The sequence below is a fragment of the Poecilia reticulata genome, chromosome 5 (assembly GCF_904066995.2).
Source record: "Poecilia reticulata chromosome 5, P_reticulata-male-v2, whole genome shotgun sequence".
NCBI lineage: Eukaryota > Metazoa > Chordata > Actinopteri > Cyprinodontiformes > Poeciliidae > Poecilia > Poecilia reticulata.
In genome coordinates, this window is record NC_088834.1 from 18,852,867 (window position 1) to 18,875,420 (window position 22,554).

The window sequence follows — 22,554 nt, forward strand, 5'->3', positions numbered from 1 at the left end:
TGCTCGGTGCAAACAGAGAGTCTGCATAAGGCAACATAACGGTATCACTTTAGTTATTACTGTGGTAATTGAGTTGTATTTGCACAAAAATATGCATTAAAAATTGCATCTACACTGTCATGGGATTATAGCATAAAAAGTGAAGAAAGAAATGCTGTAATAGCGAGTCTTAAGTTGACGACATCAATACGTGAGTTTAGGTGAAGCTGTTTTTGACTCAATATTTAAAAGATTCTCCCCAAACATTTCTGGAGCTTGCATCGAAAGTTTATATACATATATACATATACATACATATACATACATATATATATAAGGGACAAAGCTGTGAAAAAAATCATACAAGTTTGTGTTTGTAACACAGAAAGTATAGTGGGTCATTTTAACTCCTTCATATTTTTGTAGTTTCAGTAACTTTTTCACCCTTTTTCACAAATAATTATGTTCCACTCATTGTCTACTGTAACACCATTTGGTTATATAACGATGATTATATGAGAATCAGATGGAAATCAGAATTAAAATGAATAATGATTCAGTTTAACACTTCAGATTAAAAGAAACAACTGAATAAAATTCTGTTTTTGCATTTTAAGTAACATCTACCTCCATATTTAATAGATATTATGAACACATTCCCTGATGCATCATGGTTTAAAAACATGGGTATGGAATGGTTGGTTTAAGCTGCAAAATGAAAACAGGAAGTAGAATGTTGTTGCTGACGCTACTGACATTTCTTCATGCCTAATTAAAATGCGATGCTGATGTTCAATGGTGTGATGGAGGTCTAAAAGTGTCTGACCGCTGACAGGAAGTGAGGCTGCATGTCATCATTTAACCTCCTTTCATCAACAATCTTCCTTTGAGTCCTTGCTAATTAAACGTGACGCATTGACTGTCCGTGTCACTACTGAGGTAAAATTTTCTTCAAGATTTTATGACATTAGCAGCCAATCTTGTCTAAAAATGTTTGACTTCACCGTTTTTCTTCTGCAGAAAAGTCAGATTCTTCACTCGTAGTTTGCTGAAGCAGTTTTTCATTCACATTCAGCTTTTATTCTTTTTAAGATATTGGCAGCACATTTCCCACGTTTCACACAAAGTGAACATCTCTTGTCCTCTTCACTCACAGTTGATTTGTTGGATTTAGACTTAAGTCATTCCAAAACCTAAATTCACCTTTTATTTTCAGTGTAAGGTTAAAGTCACTTTACGTGATAAAAACTACAAGTCATCTTCTTCTTTAGACCGAAATGTTGAACTATTTGTGATTTTTCTAATAAATCTCCATGTGATCATATTGAGTCGCTAACAAGGTTTTTGGCCGATTGGATGTTTTCTTTGAAAGAGAAGCCGTCTGTCTTTCTACCATACATCATCATACAGTGGATGTCTGTAGGGTCAATTTGTGACCTCACTCTGAAACTTTTGTTTGTACTAATCAAGTAATTACGTTTCCTTCAGCTAATAAAACGCTGCATACATCAAACACGACTTATAGGAAATCTGACTTTGTAATTTGATTCCATCTCCTTTAGAAGCTCCTGATCTTTACAAAACGTCATCTCAACAATGCTGCTCCATGATGCCGTTAATAACCGTTCTCAGAAGCGTTGGACTGAGAAGTAGTTTGTATTATAAGCCCTGCTAATTGCTGCTGTCGCTAGTCTGGAGGAGCTGAGTTGAGAGGCTCTGTGAGGTTGAAGCTTGGCTGGAGACTGCAACTCCAAGGAGGGGATTTGTGGAAATAGGCGGCGCTTTGTGAGAGTAAGCGTTTAAGCACCCTGAATGTTTGCCATAGAAAACTCCAGGTATGTTTTTGATGAAGAAATAACATTAAAACATGATATAAACATGATATTTCATGTGACATCCCTCTTTTAATAGACATAACGAGGTAATGTCCACAAAACGTGACGTTCTTGACATGAAGACCCACAGGAAGCGGGTTTCTAGTTACAGCTCCATATGTGGTAACATAAGGAAACCGTTCCACAGCAGGCTTAGGCGTTAAAATGTGAAACAGCTCATTTCATTCGTCAAAAGTGAAAACAGAAGAGAGATAACTCAGATAAAGAGCATGTTGTTGAAATGAACCTATTTGGCTCACATTTGGAAAAACTAAATTTGGTGTAATACCGGTTTTAATAGGTTTAATAGGTTTGATGTGTTTTGATCACAGGAGAAACTTCGGATTATAACCCCAACCTATAAGAAAACAATGCCCACATTCTCCAAAGACTCCACAATCTTGAAACCATGCAGTTCATAGAAGGTAAAAATTCCTAAAAATGTTGTAGAACGAGATGGATAAAATGGCCAAATTAAGTGACCAATCTGAAGGAAAGCTGTGTGCCAGCGAGAAGCCAGTCAATCAGATCAATAGCGGCACAAAGAAGCAAGAGCTCTGAAATGCGGTCTTACCCAGGATCATCCTGAATCCTTCCACTTCTGTTTCCCACGTTGTCTTCCCGTTTCACTCCTCCACTCCTCAGTCTGCTAAAGGGATGACTCAAAACTTTGGAGCCCTACATCTCTGACTCGTACAACTCAAGGTGGAAAAGCCCAATCACCATCACAACTTTCACTTTTTCTAGCCCCTAACCTCGTTCCCCTCTTCGTCCTCCTCGTCCTTGAAAGAAGCTCGCTCTGCCTCTGATCTCGACACCCGGCTCAGCCAGCTGTTGACAGAGGAGGAAACCCAGCAGCCTGAGCTGCAACACAACATGCACTCAAGCTGCTGCAAGGAAGCCTGTAATTTATTCTCTGTGATGCAGGAGGAACACCAGCAACACGGAGGCTCGGCTCACAGGAGGAACCTCTGCACTACAGCATGCCTTTCTCTGTCTCTCCCTCATATTTTGGGGTTGGGTATAACCTAAAGGCACCTTGCATTCCCGAGCTACGATTGGCTGGAGGTGCAGCCAATGAGACGAGCCAGAGCAGAGCGTTTACTTGTGGTGTTTGAATCAGGAGGCAGAGTGATAATGCGGCTGTCATTTCTGCTCTCTTTTTCTCTCTGTCACCGTTTCTTTGCTGTTTACTACAGGTCATTTTTCACTCATGCATCCTTGTCTCGCTGCACACCCATCCTCCTTTCACTCGTCTCTCAGGTGCATTAAAGCCGGCTCTGACAACATCCTCTCTCTCTCTCTCTTTCTATAATCCTGGATGTTTCCACTGGTGTCCACCTGTCTTTAGACTTTTAGGTTGGAGGCATATTCGTCTCCCCCCAACAAAAAAAAAAGAAAAGAAAACGTTGACAGAGTTCACTGAAAGCTGTGTGAGGACAACAAAAAAGGGAGGCAGACACAAAGGTGCAACACAGACTGACAGCTTCAGAGACTCAATGAAACATTGTGTGGAGGTGAGGAGAGATTGAGGTTAATGCGAACTGACTCCTGCATGGACGTTTTGGGCGAGGAAACGTGGAAGATGTGGTGAAGCAGCAGGATGAAGAGAAATGCTGACAGCTGCTTGACAGTCATAGGCAAAGGCTGCCGAATGAGCTCAAATAGTCTTTGCATGCACATCTTTTGCAACGTGAAGCAGAACAATGCAGCCTAATAAAAGCACAACTCTATGCTAATGGATGTTTAAGGGTTTTATAAACCACATTAGAGTGTCACAAAAGCCTCAGCTTCAGGTAATATAAGAGTTTTACTGACAGCAAGTATGTCCGTAAAATAAAGAGGCAGTGCCAAAAGAATTTGGTCACATTATAACTACTTTATTATAAGCAAACACAGATTGAATCATATTTTTCACATCCCTAAGTACAAATTCTAACGTCACCTTGTTAGTAAATATAGCCACTTGTGTGTAATTTCATCTCAGTATGAAGTTATTCTTTAAACACCTCAGAAGCTCGTTAGCAAACATCAGTGAACGGGCATCATTAAGAAGACAGAAATACAACAGAGAGGTCAGACATGAAGTTGTGGAGAAATTTAAATCAGAATTAGAGTTTAAAATAGTTTCCCAAGCTTTTATGATCTCAAAGCACAGTTCAATCCATCATCTGAAAGAGCCTGACAGAAAGACAAAGACGTGTCTGTCCACTTGAACCGACAGGCTGGGAAGAGGCAGCATCAATCAGAGAATCAACCACGAGGTCCAGGATACGTCTGCAGCCGAGCCAGATTTATTCAGAAGCATTTTTAAAACAACAAAACTGACCAAAGTGCTGGACAGACTTCATATGCAAACAGCAAACTGAGACTGAAAATATGTTTCATAGAAGATTTGCAGTAATGTTGGACACATCGTCCCCTCTGTGAAACGTTGGCGGCAGCATCATGCTGTGGGAACGCTCGTCTTCAGCAGAGACAACAAAATACAGAGCAATCCTACAATAATCTGTCCTGCAGGAATTTACAGCCAGAATTACAACTGGAGCACCGCAGTTGAAGGTTAAAATATTGGTTCAGTGAGACTGAATATTAAAGCTGCAGTTTGTAACTTTTGCAAATGATTAAAATTTACAATTGTCACCACGTTGTGACAATATAATATGAGAGAGATAATCTCCTCCCCATGTGACTATTGCAGTCTGCACCGGTCAAAAACAACCAATCAGAGTCAGGGGGAGGGCCTTAGCGCTGTCAATCATCCTCCTGAACGATGCTAAATGAGCTAATGGTGGAAAAACAACTTATTCTGACAGGAAAACTGTTTGGTGGCTATGCTAACTAGTCTTAGCATTTCTGGCAAGCTATGTTGTAGTGAACCAGTTTAGCTTAGCAAAGAGCAAGCGGGATGAGCTGAGCATGAGGTGATTGACAAGGCTAAAACCCTCCTCCTCGCTCTGATTGGTTGTTCCTGACTCAGTGGTGTTTTTCTGCAGTTAGTACTGGGAGGACTGGGAGAAGGCAGAGGAGCTAGATTTTTTATTTTATTTTTTTTACAAAATGTTTGTTTTATATTACACTATCACCACATAATGATAATTTTAACAAATATGTACAAAAAACATATATTTTTAATAAAAGTTACGTACTTCAGCTTTAATTCTTATTTTTTTTAAATAATTTTTCTCCCAGCTCACAGTTATACACTACTTTGTGTTTTTGTGTCATATAAATCAGATTTTAAAAAACCTTCTCTGTGAATGAGGACATCCGAAAGGCCTGCAGCAGCTCGACGTCAGCCCATCTGTTCAAGCCTGGGACGGCGCTCATGACTGATAAGGTTTCCTCATTAGTAGAGTCGGCCTGCATAATGCAGACAGGTGTATTGTTGTAGCCAATAGGCCAGGTGCTAATATGGCTGTCTGAGGGTGCAGGGTCAGGCGCAGCATGACTTTAATGGATGTCACCATGGGAGGATGAAACCAGACCACTGGGCTCATGTTGCAAACCGCCCTGCATGTCTGCGGGAGCGTTTGGGTGTTGCTCCATTGGGGATTTATAGCAAAGTTTTCAGATGTTTACAAGGCTGTTAATTATAAAAATTTATTGCAAGCCTTTACTTTACACAGCTCACGACACTGTGGTCTTTGAAGCTCTAATAAGCTTTTATTATTCAAATATATGCAAAGGAAAAAGTCATGGTCTGAGGGCTTCATCAAAGTCATAATGAAAGGCTCTTCATTTTCTGGAGCTCACTTAATGTGTTCTTCAAGACGGCTTGAGCTTTTAAAAATACAGAAATATTATCAAGATATATTTCAGTTATTGTGTCTAAATTTTAGAATAAAGTTAAGAAGATAATTGAGGGAGCGACATTAAATCAGTAAACAGCTGGTTCGTTACATAACTCAAGAAGAAGAAAAGAAAGAAGTTTTATTTATAAAGCAGTTTTTCAGCAACAAGTTCGTTTAAAGTCCTTTCATGAATTAGAAGAAAAGCAAAAACAACAACACAGGCACAATAACAAAAAAACAGGCACAAGAAAAGAAAAACTACACTTTAAAATGCTCCAGTTGTTGCTGGTCTGAAAGTCTTGGGAGCCATCTAGAAATTTTATAGATAATTGCGAGGTTTTGTTGTTCCCATTTTTTTATTATTAAGAATCATGAACTCTGACCTTGTGACCTCCTGGGCAAATTGTTGTTACACTCTAGAAGTAAGTTTGGTTGGCTGTGTATTTCTGCAAAGATTCATTACTTTTCCATGATTTGTCTATTTGTGGTGAATGGATCCACTTTTCTTTGAATCCCAAAGCTTCTGGAATATATTTTTAAAACACTTTACAGACTAATTGATGTTAGTAACTTTACTTTTCTTGAACCTCGTCTTCTTCATGTACAGGTTTATGATTCCTTAATAAATGGAATAATTTTGAAACTGCTTTTATATTATTTGTCAGACTATATTTAAACAAATTACGCAGAAACATAAGAAGTTTGTAACGGAGCAAATACTTCTTCATAGTATTCATTACGTCTGAACATTGTTGTGTGTTCTCAAACTGTCAGGTATGAGGGATTGTACGAAAAAAATGCCAAAGAAAAAGAAAAATGTTGGGTTGTGAAAAACATCCAACATGTTGAGTCCAAACATTTTGAGTCAGAGTGTAATGACTAATTTTTGGCTGTGAGCTGTGCAGCCAGGATTACTTTATTGTGACCTCTGCCATCCTCTCACTCCCTCAATCTGCCCCAAGAGGCCATAACTGTGTCGACAGCCTTGTTAAACTAAAATTAGCTTCAGCCGCTAGCAGAGAGTCCAGATGAGAGTCCTGCCAAAGCTAAATGATGTCTTCATTCGATGTGTAACTCCCAAGGAAGTAGCTTTAAGCATGTGTTATAATCAGCTACAAACAGGTTAAAGTGCTTTAATTTGAGGAGACGAAAGGATCATTTAGATTTAGTCTCTATGATTTGTTTTCTTTAGCAAAGTAAACTGATTCACAGTTTTCCATGGGGTTTGTCTCATGTTGTTACACATAGAACAAATTGTTCAGTTGAGGAGAGTTGTTTGGATATGAAGAAAATATATCTATAAGTTGATCACCTTATAAGCACATTCAAACAAAAAAGGACTGTAGAAGTTATGACAACTAGATGCATTAAAAAGATTATATTTAAACCCCAAAGTATTCAAGTACTAACAGACTTAAGTAATACATAGATACATGCTGCTTAGATATATTTATTTTTACCAATATGCCTCGTCTTGTAGATATAAAGCTGGTGGAAGGAGCTAAGGATTATGGTGACGGCATGGAGGTCTTCACACCTCAAACACTTGGAGGTCATTGTCAAATAATCAATGGAAACAATCAATTAAAAAGCTGCAGAGAAAGTATAACACATCTTCTGTTGCTGATTATCAAGAAACATGTAACGTTTTTTACATAATGTAAATAAAAACAATAAGTGATACCCTTTTTTGTTGTGCAGTGTTATTGTGAATTTTATCTACATTTCTAAAAGAATAAACTAATTAAGCTCTGACTACCTGCCTAATTTATTCACTTTGGATCAACATTATTAGCTTTTTCTTCTTTTGCTCTTTCCTTTGGTTTGTTATTTCCTTTTAAATCCTGTAAAGCACTTTGTATTGACTTGTTGCTAAAAATGTGCTATATAAATAAAATTATCTTTACCATCCCATCCTAAAAAAATCTTATGATTAGATGATTTTACCTTGATACATGAAATCACATTAATAGTAGGTAACAAAACTTTACTGCTGACATTAAAATCTTAAGTAACTCTTAAGGTTTCCATATTTTAGTTCTAAAATCTTAAATCTTGATTTTTTTAAACTTTTCTTAGCTCTGCGCCACCAGACATCTTTTCATCAACAAGACAAAAGCACACAGACTGAAATTCTTGTTGTTTTGGTGATTTCAGCTACATGTCGTCCTCAGGCAGAATGCCATCACTGAATAGCAGTATTATTGACTTTTTGCTTCCACCACCTGGGGCTCTCTGTATGTGTGCATGATATTTCTGTTGTAAAGCTGCAGGAGGGACAGCGTGAATGTCAGGAAATACAGTATCTTGAGATAATATTCATACTCCTTCATGTTCGTCACAGTCTGTGGAATTTCAATGGATTGTATTGGGAGTTTCTGTGATAAACCAACACAAAAAAACATGTTTTTAAAGGGGAAGTATGATTAACTGAACAGAGTCAGCGCGCATCACTTTTCAAGTCTCGCAACAGATTCAGTGTAGGTCTGGACTTTGACAGGACCATTATAGCACATTTGATTCAAACTGTTTGTGGTTCGATATTCTCTGACCGTCCTCCCTGTTCCTGGTGAAGAAACGCATCCTCTCAGCATGACTCTGCCGCCACCAATTTACACCGCCGAGCCAATAGTTGTGTACAGATAAAACTTGCCTCCCTGAATCCCCCTCCTTCTCTCCATCGCTCCTTTTACTGCATCAAACCCGCTGGCCAGAACAGGAATAAGGGGACAGACCTGTGTTACACGCCGATGTTTGCCGACAACTGCCCGAACTCTCGTGTTATGTCAATTGCTCTTTGGTTCTGCTCAGAAAAAAGTCAGCTATGAGAGGAGTCCAGCTGATGCAGCCTCTCAGCTCTTTCTAAAGTGATCAAAGGACAGGTACTGCTACCTGGAGGTGCTTTCTTAGCCTTACCTGAGCCCCACATCTGCTGCCTCAGGTCCTCACGTTGTTCAGACTGATTTAGATCCGTTCTCCCCAGCTCCAGAACTCAGTGCGTCAGCCGGCATAAAGTAGTACGGATACGTCCGCGTAGAGTGGAGCAAAGAAAGTATTCTCACGTTATTTTGGGTGGATAAATCATGTAGCACTCAGCCACATGAATGCAGATCTTCCACCAGTCGGCTGGAGAGTGTGGAGGGAAACACTGTGTGCAGGCAGCCACATGCCTTCAATGAAGCCGCATCAAACAACAAGCATCTGCATGTTCATCTTCCTTTCACACAATTTATCCTCCTTCCTTAAGTTTGTCTGAAAGCCTCTTAAGAGTCTGTATTTCCCTCTCGTTTTCCCTTCATGCCGTCACCTCCTTCCTAGGATTGAAGGAAACAAGTGCACAAGATTCCAGGCTAATTCTGCTTCTTAGGACAGGGGAACCTAATATGTGAGGACAACTGTGGAAGGGGGGAGATACAGGCAGAGCGAGAGAGAGGGAATGTAAGGGGAAGGAGGGGCTGAACGGAGGAGGGAAAACCCAGCAACGGATGGCAGATCAAAGAAAATAGGGATTGCAGACTGGGTGCAGGAGGGATGTTGAGTCACTGAAACTAGACTTACAGATTTCAGTTGAAGAAGAAAATGCAAAAATGACTTGGTGGACACAGAGATGAACTGCAGGCTGTAATTCTTCTGAGTTTCCAGGCAAATTCTGCAGCCTAACAAGTTTTTATCATCTGATTTGATGAATTTTTAGTGACTAAAAAGGTGAGGAGACTTTCTGCAGGACCACACAGGCTTTACTAAACTGAAACATGGAGCACAGGATCAGCACACGAAGCTGGACTGTAAGCGAAACTAGCACACATAAAGCAACGCTGAAAATTAAATGCACAACTTTGACATTAAAACAGTCCCCACAAACCGTGTAAACCTGATACTGTGGGAGTTCTCCGTCCCCACATGTCAATTCCTCCTCGCTGCCAGTTAAGGTGTAGATTCAGATCAGATATCTGAAATGTGCTTGCATGTGTCATTTTAAAGAGGTAGGCAAGGAGAGAGTGAAGGAGCAGAAGACGAGAGCCGAGGTGAAATGGTGCAACGTCGAGTAAATGTCAATCTAATTCTGATATACAGGACGGCCTCAGCTCCTCTCTGCTTTGACGCAAAGTGGGAAATAAATATGTGGTTAATCTTACAGAAATATAAACATGTAACAGTGGCCTTTTGTGTAAATGGTGATAATTGTCCTGCTGGACATGCCAGACTCCCATTGCACTTTTAACAATGCATCCATTTAAACTCATATTCCCCTTTTATTCCAGGCACACACCCTGACTTTTATTCCATTTGAATAATGCGAACTCCCAGAAAACAGATGCACCCGCTCCGTCTGGCAACGTGCCGCGTAGAGGTTAGGTTCAGGGACAGCCGGGAAGGACGGCGAACTGGAGCAGTAAGCACATTTCATCAGGGGACACAGTTACACACTAACACACAGACACACAAAGATGTGTCTCTATCACTTAAAAACTAATTGCACACACTTGCATAAATTTCCCAAAGCCTTACCCAACCATTAGCATAAATAGCTCTATCTCTCAACCACATCTTACTGTAATGTTCCATGAACCAATTTTTTCTGGCTAAAACGGAGAAGGGCTTTAAATAGGCTTGTAAACATGTTTATGTCCTGACAGCATTGTTGGTGTAAAGACAGCTGACCACGCTGCTCTCTCCAAACAATTTGGTCTCTCGCTCAGTCATAAAACTTTTACATGAATACGCAACATAACATCTGTAAGGCTTTGCAGGACGCTACATTCCTCTGTGTCTCTGATCTATATGTGGTCCGGCAGTGTTTACGCCCTTCAAATGCAGAGCCGTGACATAACTTCTGACATATATATGACAGCTGAATACACAAAGGATACTGATAAATCTTTATTATTCTGTCTACATTGGGTTATATGTGTAGATCGGCTTTATACTTGATGCATATCAAATATAAATTTATATAAAACAGGTGATTGAGGTGATTTGAAAAACATACCCTTTCCAGGGACTTTTGTTTATCTAAACTAACAAATTATCTTCTTAGAAAATACCAAGACAAGCTGGACATTTTGAGTGACTGTCACTTATTGCAGCTGTTTTAAGATTCACTGAAAAACTATGAATCTTCCCACAATATAATTCTAATAATTATCTGTCTAACTCTTTTCCGTTTGATAAATCTTGATTAAGAGTTCACAAACAGTCCCATAACTTTTAATTAATGGCTCATTAGTTTTAGAACCAGATGTGCTGGAGTGCTATTTCTTTTTTTAAATGAACAGAAACAAACAGTTTCTGTTTCCGTTTTCTCCTTTAATCACAAGATTACAGATACAAAGATTTTGTTAGCGTCTCTAAAACAGTAGATGCCCTTTGAAGCTCCTGTAAAGTCCAATACGTTTTCTGTAAGAACAGAGAAATGTATTCATTTAGTTTTTTATCTAAAAGATTAATTTCTTAATTTCCACTGAGTGAGCTATTTCATAAATTTAAAAAGGAAATGAGAAATGAAATGAAAACTGACCTAATTAAGATTGACTTTCAAAGTTCACTGACTTTATTATCATCCCTGCAGGGAAATTTGTCTCACCACCAGAAGAAATCATAGAATATTACAGAAAAACCAAACAGTTTAGAGAAAAAAGCGTTTTAACTATATGTAATCAGGGATTTACTGTATTAATGATGCAAAGGTCTGATTCCTAATCATTTATTTCAGTAAGAGACGAAAACACAAAGACGATGTCTAGTTATTGTCATGTTGTATTCTTGTTGAGTGGACCCAAATACAGCAGGTGGAAGTGTGGAGTATTAATTTAAACAAACCTACAAAAAAATTAACAAACTTATAAAAATTACAAGGAGCCAGGGCAGAACACGGGGTAGAGCAGGGAAAGAAGAGATGGGAGGAACCAGCGAGGAGTGACTGAGAAAGAGGTGCTTAAGTACTGGGAGCTTGAATGCTGAAACAATGGACCTGGACTGATTAGTTAACGGGTTGCAGGTGTGAGGGGAGAGAAATAAGAAAGCAAAGTGAGGAGAGGGAGAGAGAAAGAGAAAGTGGCACATGGAGATGAGGGAGATTACACAAGAGACTAGAAAATGAATCTAGCAGTAAAGCAAACTAAACATAACAAAACTAGAGTCATTAAGGAAGGACTGAACTAAAGAAAACAGGAACAAGACTGATCTAACCAAAATAACAAACTAACACAATAATAATGAAAATAGAATCAAATCAAACTACAAAAAAGCCCAATATCCTAGCAATTCTAGTTAAATCATTGTAGATAAAATAACACATCATGCCTAGAGCTGCTTTTTATATCCAATATTAATATTTGCTGAATATTAACCCATGGGTTAGTATTTAAAGCTAATTAATTCATGTTATTTATGTTGTTGGTAATAAAGTGTAAAAATAAAACTATTTCTTTGAGGATAGCTTTTCAAGGTGATAAAAATACAAATAATTTGAAGAGGTACCGCTTTTAGCTCATACTGCTACTGATCTAAAGTCCATCAAAATATTTTCAGGGGACTCTGGAGAAAAGCAGACTCAAATCCTGTACCCATGAACTATTAAGTATTAACCATTATATTTCTGCATCTCTCATTTTCTAATAGAAAATGTTAAAAATGCAACTACAAACCCAAAATTCAACAACTTTATTTTTACAATATTCTTGAATAGCCAAAGTATTACATTTGTCTCCAGTATCTCTCATTAGTTATCAACTACATTCAACTCAGATGACCCGTTCTCCCTCAAACTGTGGCTGACTTTTCTGAAAGTACGTCGAGGCTCCTGAAAAGAACCGCCTGGTTACTCTCATCCCTTTTTTCCACGTCAAGGATAAAAGCGCCGACTACACCCCTCTGTCCCTGGTAGCCCTTGCGCATCACTGCTGCCTTTGAAGATTTAATCAGTCAGATTTCCTTGATTAATCCCGCTTCATGTACTTTCACAGTAAATAATTACAGATATGATTGCTCGCAGGATAGAGAGGGCAGCATGGAGATTTCTCATGAAGCGAAGTCCCCAGGTATCTTCATTAGCCTGATTATTCCGATCCAAACAAACTCCATCAGCCAGTTTACATGCAAATAGGTTAATTTCATTCCAAAATCCCCCCTCGCTCTGAAGGCATGTGGTGTTTAAAAGATGACTTCCCACCAAATGTGTCTTTTTTTTTTAATATGTGTTTGTGTGAATATGCTGCTGGAGATATAAAAACATCTTACTGGAATATCTAATTTGCACATTTAGATTTTTCAGCTGATCATGTTTAATAGATGATACACCATACATACTTCAATGTTTTCAGGAGACGTCAGCGCTTCAGGAATGTGGTCTAACAGTGACACCTAGTGGTCAAAATCCTAAACTACTCTGCATTTACAGTACTCACCACTTGGTGGCGGTGTTCGTCTTCCTCTTTGTTCGACAGCTGCCCTTCTTGACATGAAATAAAACTGTCGCTCTGTCAGACACTGCAGTGCTGAGCCTCAGCAAACAGCGCTGACTGCCCCTCTTCATCAGGATTAGTGAATTAATGGAAACGTTCAGACACTGAGCCCTGATCATCAGCTTAGCTGTGTTTTATCCCAAACAGCACATCCGGCAGCGTGAACATGTAAGATGAACATGATGCCAGACAAACCTGTGCATACCGCAACAAACGCAGCTGACATGCAGACGCTTCAAGAGCAGGAAGCACGTTTTTTTAAATAATTGGTGGCACAGGTGCTGGTATTCATAAAAACCCTGGTAAAATGAATATAATTGAAGCATTCTTTTTCTTTTATATCAGATTTATTTTTATTTTTTTTACAATTTGTTTCTAATGGAGAAAATTTTGATGTGACAGAGGTTTGGTTCTTTTAGGCACTAACTAGACTGGATGAGGGCCCATATTTAACCATGCAGAGTGAACAGGATGGTAAGGGATGTGATGTTAGAATGTTAGAAAACTGCAGCAAAGACATGATCTGGAATAAAAAAAACAGGAAAAAGAGGAACAAATTGACTGGAAACAGCAAAGCAACAGATGCACCGTAAAAACGGACACTGAGGACACGGACAATGGTCAACCAGGAGAGATTTATGAGGAGAATGTAGAGCAGCTGATGAAGGATACGAGCAATAAAGATCTTCAGTGCAACCAAATCATTTTATGTTCCTTCATCAAACTGTGTTAGATGTCAGTGGTCAAAAAGGTTTATTGGGGCTCCAGATGATTCTTTGTCTTCTTCTTTCTAAAATGTTTTCTGCTCTAAAGACGGCGCTTTATCAAATCCATCATTTATCATGTGAGAGCTAAACGTCTGTGAGTGTCTGCGTGTCCGTTGACCGGAGAGATGCCCTTCTTTTGTTATTCATCCGCTCCCTTCATCACAGTCCCTGCTTTTTTCTGCTTTACAAATACACTCTTGCACACAGAGGCTTATACTAATCCTTGTGAAAACAAAGCGATATATTTCTCCCCACACGGATCAGGAGTGGGATGTTCATCAGTGTGTTTATCGGGATTAGGAAAATGTCTCCCATAATGCAACCTCTGACATCATACTTACAAATATCTGATCTAAAATGATGAGCTGCTGCAACTCTGCACAAAAATACAAAGTAAGTGATGAGAAAAAAGTAACGATGCTATGAGTGACCATTCTCACCACTGAGCCCTGACCCGGTGTGGCCTTGTGACCTCTTTCATTGACCTCTCGGTGGGTGGTCATTGATACTGACCGACACCAACGCTCTCAGATCAGATCTGTTATTTCTGTCGTCCCTTTTTACGCTTTCCACTCTTTCTCTTGGCTCCAACACTGGCTCTCTCTGTGTGAAGTCAATTGTATTCATGTGAGTATTTAGTTTGTGGTCCGATGTCAGGACGGGATTACGCTGACCCGGAGCCGGTGAGGAGAAAAGTCTGCACAGGCGGGTAGACACGTTAATCATAAAATCTTTATCTTACAATCCAGCCTCACGCATCCAGGCTTCATTAAGAGACAACCCTGGGATTAGGGCAGCTAAACCACAGAGCTGCAGAGAAAAATGAGAGAGGAGAGAGATATATCTCTGTCTGTCTGTCTGTCTTGCTGTTTTCTGTTTTCATCCTGGATTATGGTTAGACACTCCCAAATCATCTCACTCCCTCCATGTCCGTGTATGAATGTATGAATATTCATAAGTAAATAACCGTGAAACTTGTCACGTAAGTATTTTGAGTTATGACTAAAAAGCGCTTTGCAGGTTGCAGTTTTTCTCAGTCGCTTTGATGAACTTCTCATGAGTTGAAATTCTCAAAACTACTTGTTCAATATTAAAATCTTCTTGTCGCCTGTGAACATCAAAAACTAAGTTTCTCATTCTTTCAACAAGTTGCAAATATTTTTTTATATCCACATGCATGAGAAAATGTAAAATTCTCTGCTTTCTCCTACATTTTCAATTGCATAAATCATATTGATCAAATTTTATATAGGTCTCTGTTCAATAGTCTCAACCTCCACAACATTTAATCAAACGTTTGCCGTATAAATCTTAACATGGAAACTGAATGAACAAGTTGTCACAATATGTCAAGCATATTTCTATACATTTAATTATACTTTTTTCTAAATATGTCTTGAATTGGTCAATTACTGCCAAGTGAATCCTGAATTTCTCTTGTGTAGGTAAATGTGTGAATCATTTGATCAACCAATGATCAACCAGTTTTCTGAATTAGCTCAAAGTACGTCTGATGAAACATGAACTGGCAAGTAAATAATATAAAGTCAGAGCAAAACAGATAAGTAGATCTTCTAAAGCCCAAATATGGCAGAGATTAATGTGTGCATGTCTACCCATGAAAGATCCAGAGTTGAACAATTTTTCAAAAATATTTTAATGATACATTTTCCAAATAGAAACAAGAGTGAATAAGTCTAATACATAACACAAAATCCAATGTAAAATGGCTGCTTTGTCAACCTGAGAACTGTATGCGTTTCTTCTTCTAGTATCCACAAAAAAATAAATAAAAATAAAAAATCAAGAACATCATGTTGAGAAATGTACCTTTTGATGTGTTTTAGTGCAAAACATCAAAACAGTTCACAAAAAAGGAAACTGGACACAAAAACAGCTTAATAGGATCAACTAAGCAAACAAATAAAAGCATTGACAAAACGTATGCAAGTAAAAAACAAACTTCATATACACGGTATTAAATTACAGAATAAATAAACGTACTTTATGCAGCAGGTCTCGTGTCACCTAAGCAAAAATTAGAAGTGCTTACTGTACAGTACTAGAACATCTGGTCAAAATGGCTGAAGCATCAGCTGAGGACCTGAGCACTCCTTTGATCATTTGGTAATCAGTTTGGGAGATATTGTATTGGTTTCAGTCAAGTATTTTCTAATCATACTTAGCAGTACTAATCTACTGTGCAAATGCACCTTGTGTTTGTAAAAACCTAAAGTTATCCTAGTAGTTCTTCATGAAGAGATTGGTCAGTCTTAAAGGTGACTTATTATGCTTCCTTGAACATGATGAGAAAGGTCTATGGGTTATACACAATATGTTCATCACATGTTCTGAACAAAATCATTCTTAGGTAATTAAACTTTAGTCTGCCTTGTTCTGTTTACACTCACATGTGAAAATGGCTGCAAACAGATTACTAACTATACAACTGTACAACTTTGAAAAGCATTGGTAGAGGCTTCTGCATAACCAACAAGGATGCAATATGTGGTTGATGAATGGTAAGTCAGCCACAAAACACTCGTCTTTTCCAGAAGCCATTGTACAGCAGTGAAACCAGCTGAACTCAGCTTGGGTTGCTAGGTAATGGACTTTACTCAGCTGAGGTTGCTAGGTAATGATGCACTGTGCCTCAAAAATGGGAACATTTTTGAAACGGCTCATTTTCCAGTCACCAAAAAAACATTATTGTCAAAAAAATGTATCAATGTTTTGTTTCGGGGTTTTTTAAGCGCTCTGGCTGTTTTTAGAAGCAGTTGAGACTCAAACGGAAGTATAAAAATGTGCAAAAAGTGAATTTTGCATAACAGATCCCTTTTAAAGAGGTCATGAAGGGTTCATTGCTTGGAATCAGTCAGGTTGGAGTGATTCATGAGGTGGTGCATTGGATTCGTCTCAGTCTCTGTAGACTGAGGTTATTTGTCTTGGGACCATGTGCGGTGGATGGTAGGAGTCATACGGACCCTCCAAGTGAACATCATAGCTGGTCTGAGTCTGATAGAGAACCTGGTCCACGTTGGAGGGGGAGTACTGGTGCGGAGGTGGTGGGTAGTGGGGGGAAGGCTCCCGTTTGGGCACCATGTTACTGCTGATGCTCAGAGGCGGAGTGGGGGGGCCGTCATACGGAGGGGTTCCCACACTTCCAGCATTATACTCCGGTGGAGAATGGTTCTCGCTCTGCCGTCCTTTCATGGCTCTCAGGTGAAGCATGTGAGCCGTGTCGTAGGTGCCGTACGGGGGGCTTGGCAGGCCTGGGGAGGTGTACCCCACCATGCCTCCCAGAGGATTAGGTGGTGGACGGACTCCAAGTCTGTCCTCAGGTCTCATCCCAGCACTGGAGCCTGATCCAATCTGTAAACATCCGGCAACCAGGTTGGTTGTGGGCTGAGAAAGCCCCTTGCAGAGTGTCTCCATGAAAGCCCTGCTCTCAGTGGAAAGCCCTCCCTCCAGGGCCTCGGACAGAGCGCAGATGTAGTTGCGGGCCAGTCGCAGCGTCTCAATCTTGGACAGTTTCTGCGTTTTGGAGTGGCAGGGCATGATGCTGCGCAGGTTCTCCAGAGCGTCATTCAGGCCGTGCATGCGCGAGCGTTCCCGGGCGTTTGCCTTTATGCGTCTGGCACGGAAGCGCTCCTGCCGGGCTTTGGTCATCCGCTTTTTCTTGGGCCCACGTCTCCTGGATTCATTTTCATCCTCCAGTCCTTCATCTGCATCCTCCTCGTCCTCCTCTGCATCTTCACTTCCCATCTCTCTGTTCTGCTGGGACGCCACGCCGGCGCCGTAGTGGTGCGCTGGGACGGAGGTGCTCCCGTCCGGTGAGCTCACATCTCCATCCATCCACTGCAGGGGGCTGATGACCTCCTCTCCCTCTGCTAGTCTCACATATGGCTTAATCATCATGATGTTCTGCAAACAAGAGCTTTGTCAACCACATATGCTTTTGCACAGGTTTACAAATATTCAAACATTTTAAACCTTTTAATGTTTGGCCAAATATTAAAAGTTTCACCAAACTTTTAATGTTATAAATTAATTGTACTGTTTATCATTTATTGTGATAAATTTCTTATTATGATAATAATTCTGATTTATCATTGTCGTGATAAGTTCCAGTTAATGATATGTAAAACCGCCCAAAACTGTCCATAATATCATAATTGTTATTTTTGACTATTTTCTCCGTTTATTCGATGAGAATTCCAGAAAATTTAAAAATCACTCTCCTCACTGTGAGCAGCTTAGAGATAGAAATCAAACTTTTAAAATATGACTTGTGTCCTAAAGAAGCACGTTGCAAATGTTTCTCAAGAGATTATTTTTGTGCCGTGCAGTCAAAGCCAAACAATTAAAAAGAATAAACTCAAAAATTGTTTTTTTATCAACGTTTTCATCCTTATCGCAATAGTACCACAGAATATTTTAACAAAACCTGAAGTCAATATCACCTACCCCCAAAATAGGTCATGCTTACTGAATGCCAGAATACAGAAAGACATATTTTTGTGAGACCAACTAACTTCAAGCTCAAAAGTTTACATGCATTACCTTCTTTCCATTTAGACTTTGTGACTTTGATTATCCATCTTACAATAATTTGCTGTAATTTTGGTCAATTCCTCCTGACAGAACGACTCCAACTCTTAGTTTTGTAGGCTGTTCCTCGCACTGATCTTTTCAACAATCTACATAACTTTTCTCTTGGAATTAGATTTGAGATTTCTGCTCTGAAACATGGATTACTTGAAGTTGTTGGTGATTTAAAATACCAATTTGTTCCAATTTCAACATTTAGCATTTGGTATTTCTTCATGTCTACAAAAATTATGGTCTGACTGCATTTGCATTAATACTTTTGTAAAAAAAAAGGCTTTTTCAACACTTTTATCAATGAAATGTTATTCAGACATATTTTCGGCCTTACAAACCTGTTAAACCGTGATAAAGGATTTCTCAGATTATTTAAAGGCATCGTATGTAAGCTTCTGAATTTGAATAAAGTGAAACAAAAGTTGTTGTTTTTATCTGTCTCATTATTCTGGCATTTAGCAAATAAAATCAATGCTGTTAATTCTAACTGACCCGGGAAAGCAAAAGATTATGATTTAATGTCAGACAGTAGGGAATTAAATTGCTGTCTTTTTATAAAGTTTATGAATATTTATGTTTTTTTGTGTGTATTTATTGGTAAAACTCTTTTTTAAATGTTTGTTTTTAGGGAAGAACGTCCCAAGTAAAGTCAGATTATTGTAATTTCTAACCAGTGCAGTTCAAGCAGCTCTGCATGGATCTGTTTATGGGCCTGTTTTTATGCATTATGTTATATTTTTTTCTTAGAACTCAACCACTACTAAGTTAATACTATGAGCTTATGCAGCTCATGTTGTTGGTTTTTCCAAGAAAAAGATTTTCAGTGCACAATTTTGCTTTCCCATCCAAATAGTGATACTCATGTCAACAGATCAGAAACTGAAATTGCTTTTGCAGAGAATTTAATTTCTCTTGCATTTTCTAGAACTCAAAAGCAATGCAAGGAAATCTGGTTTGCTTGCACAGATTACACATACTAGTAGAAATACTGTTTATGAGATAACATATATTGTTACACAACACAGTTAAAATGCAACACTTTCTTAGATGTTTTTAAAACATGAATGTCGTGGTGGATGTTTTGTAAAACAAAATGTAGTTAAACATTTAAATTTCAACCCTTATCATTTTCTCCATATTGAACAAATAAGATGTTTTTCTTTCTGTCTGGATGCTTTTCAAGAAGTTACAAAAATCACAAATGATCTTAAAAGTTTATTAATAAAACTGCACTGAAGTAAATGTGCATTTCAGTTTGGATTTTATTATATTTAATATAAGTGATATAAGTGATTATAAGGACATTGGATATTATTATTTGAGAAAGACGATGTGTGAAGTAGTTGTTTTTTTGGGTTCACAACTTTAAATAGTGATGGACTCCCATTTAGAGTCCATCACCAGATCTCGTACATCATTATGTAAATTTAGTTTTAATGATTTGTGGAGTGAAATGATGTACTGATATATGTAGACTGAAATGAGCTCAGCAAAACAAAACAAAACCGAACTGACAGGGACCATCTCTGCCTTTAAACAACTATAAATGATCCTGTGTTGAGATAACAAGGATGAACCTTTCAGTTTATTTATACACAAATTAAACGAACATCGGTAGGTAGTTGAATATTCATCTACTAAGCAATATCTTAATAACTTCATTTTATTTAGAACAGATTAAGGAGAATTTGTTTATCTTATAGCTTATAGGCCAATATTCATTAAAATGTTTGTGAAATATCTAAAAAAAAAGGTTGTACTCCTATAGAAGAACATCCTAAATAATTAATATAATTAATTACTTCAATAATTAATAGTAACTATCCATTGCATAAAAGATAACATTTAATCTGCAATGCCCTGTTTCAGCACCGGACAGCTCCACCCTCCCTGCCCATAGGTGCCTCTAGTTGCCCGAAACTCAATTTAAAACCTAAAATATACGAAATATTCTCTAAATTAGTAGATTGTCTGTGTTTTTAAACGAATCCATTGTCTTCTGTCACACTCTGCCCCCACCACCCCGCTCGGGGTCAGCCTAATCCCGGTCATTTTGTGAACTGGTAATGCTGCAGCGAGATAAAGTCACTGACAGGACTTCAAACTGGGGCAGCGCAGGATTTACTCAGTGGATGAAGCGGCGACCACGAGGATTAAGCGAAACATTGACATCCTCCAGATCACTGGCCTAACAGAGGGCTCCGGCTGAATTAAAACAGGCATTTTGGCTATTATGTGTCGTATTTGGTAAATGCGAAATAACTAAACCTTAGATGCAGATTTTCCATCGATTTTACTAAAGCTTCTCGCCTCGTATTTCTTTCTTCTTCTTTTTTCTGCATGATGTTAGCGCAAATTCAAATGAAAACAAACATACTAATCACGATATAAACTTTATAAATTCTGAGTGTTTTAAAGTATTATTTGGAAGCCTACCTGCACTTTCGGGTCCCTCTTAAGGAAGTTTTTCAGGCCTTTTTTTTTTTTTATTGCTCTGATCCCGGATCACAGTTTGCGGTCTGCGCACATCAGTCAGCGCTAAAGTTGTGACCTGAAGCAGAGCAGCCCTTCACTGTGCGGGTCACTCCACAGGGGCTCCTGGTTTTAGCTTCCACGTCAAGCTCCTCCTCCCACCCAACTCCTTTTAACGCGCTGGAGATCGCGCGTGTCCGGCCCGTGGCTCAACGCGCCCCCATCGCCCACCCGCCCTCTCCACCCCCTGGCGCTCCACTCGTCGTGCATGCGTGTGTCGGTTTATGTGCTTGTGTCTTTGGGAGTTGCGCAAAAGCTCTCCGACGTTGTGCTGTGCAGACAGACAAACAGGAGAGGCCCAGGCTTTTGTTGCCTTGCGAGGGCGGCCGCTAAATCCGCAGCGCGGCCGCATTGAGCTGAGGGGAGACGCGCTCAGCAGTCTGAGCCTAACTGTATGTGACAGCTTGAAGTTGCGTGTGAGCAGGTGTTTGCTCCATCCATCCCAATGCAGTGCGGAGATGGACTGTCGAACAAGTTCATTTCTCTCCCTGAGGGGTTGCTCTGACCAGAAGGGCCACATAGGCGCATGAGACGCGCAATTATGGCCGATATGACTTTAGGGACCCCCGACTCTCTGCAGTGAAGGAGAGATGAAGGAGGGAGAGGGGTGGGGGGGCTTGGAGCGTTATAACATTGTCAATAAAAGGCTTTAGTTGAGAAATGGTTCACTCTTTGAGAAATTCTAAAGCACAGAAATCTACTTTCAAAAATGTGGAACATGCATAACCACAATTTACATTCAAATAGATTCCTGAAAGCTCAATTTTACTGTATTAAAACATAAACCAAATAAGCATTGCGCTCTTAAGCTTTTTTTCTCAGTCTTTGTGCATCAATCAAACCATTCAAAATTGGGATGAAAGGGAATAAAATGTCATGTGAGTTTGACTCACCTACCTTAAAGTCTTGAAGGTTCTTGGGCTCCTTCCTCTGGATGTTCAGTTTATGTGACATTAACATTCTAGAAGTTTGTTTACGTTATTTCTTTGGAAGGAATCAGATGTTTTCTCAGCTGTGTTTGGGGCCATTTTTTCCATCAATTCTCCAACCAAATGTCCTAAGTAAGACCCAGATCATCATGCTCCCACCTGCAAACATCCTTTCTGGCTTTTTGATTTGGGGTCAGAGTTCAGAAGAACCATTTTTCAAGACACAATACCTTCGAGAATAATCCAACATATTCAAACAAACATCATTCAACTAGATATCAGAATTATGCTATAATTGATGAATGTTTCATGACGTCTGATTTCAAAAATAAAAGGTTTGTGTGATCCAAATTTCTTGCATTGCCGATTATCCTGATTTTTTTAAGAAGCTATAAAAACTGTAACTTTAGTTAACATCAGCTGTTTACCCAACATTATATTATCTCAACTTGCAGCTAGAAAAAGATGGTCAACATTCACACTTTGACTAAGGAAATGGTTATTATGTGGATACAGCCTTAAACAAAATTGTTATTTCAAATCCGGTTGGTTTTCAGTGAACATCCTTTTGAGTGGATGTGCAATGCACGATCAGTTGAATTTAAATATCG

The 22,554-nt window shown here is 39.1% G+C and overlaps 2 protein-coding genes across 2 annotated transcripts in view; both read right to left on the bottom strand.

Annotated features, from left to right (window-relative positions):
* LOC103465378 (zinc finger protein 385A-like) overlaps positions 1–9,038 on the bottom strand; it is a 41,766-nt gene extending 32,728 nt beyond the window's left edge. The window contains exon 1 of the mRNA XM_008410136.3: positions 8,564–9,038. Coding sequence (XP_008408358.1) covers positions 8,564–8,576 — 13 coding nt within the window. The 5' untranslated portion in view covers positions 8,577–9,038. The remainder of the gene's footprint in view (positions 1–8,563) is intronic.
* Positions 9,039–15,515: 6,477 nt separating this feature from the next.
* Positions 15,516–21,119, bottom strand: LOC103465377 (neurogenic differentiation factor 4-like). The gene is made up of 2 exons (XM_008410135.3): positions 20,919–21,119; positions 15,516–17,801 (listed from the first exon to the last, which is right to left on the bottom strand). The coding sequence occupies exon 2, from the start codon at positions 17,793–17,795 to the stop codon at positions 16,794–16,796; it is 1,002 nt and encodes a 333-aa protein (XP_008408357.2). The 5' UTR covers positions 17,796–17,801; positions 20,919–21,119; the 3' UTR covers positions 15,516–16,793.
* Between the last annotated feature and the right edge of the window lie 1,435 nt (positions 21,120–22,554).

Coding starts and splice junctions, on each gene's coding strand:
- LOC103465377 (XM_008410135.3), bottom strand. CDS start 17,795: ATGATGATTAAGCCATATGTGAGACTAGCAGAGGGAGAGGAGGTCATC.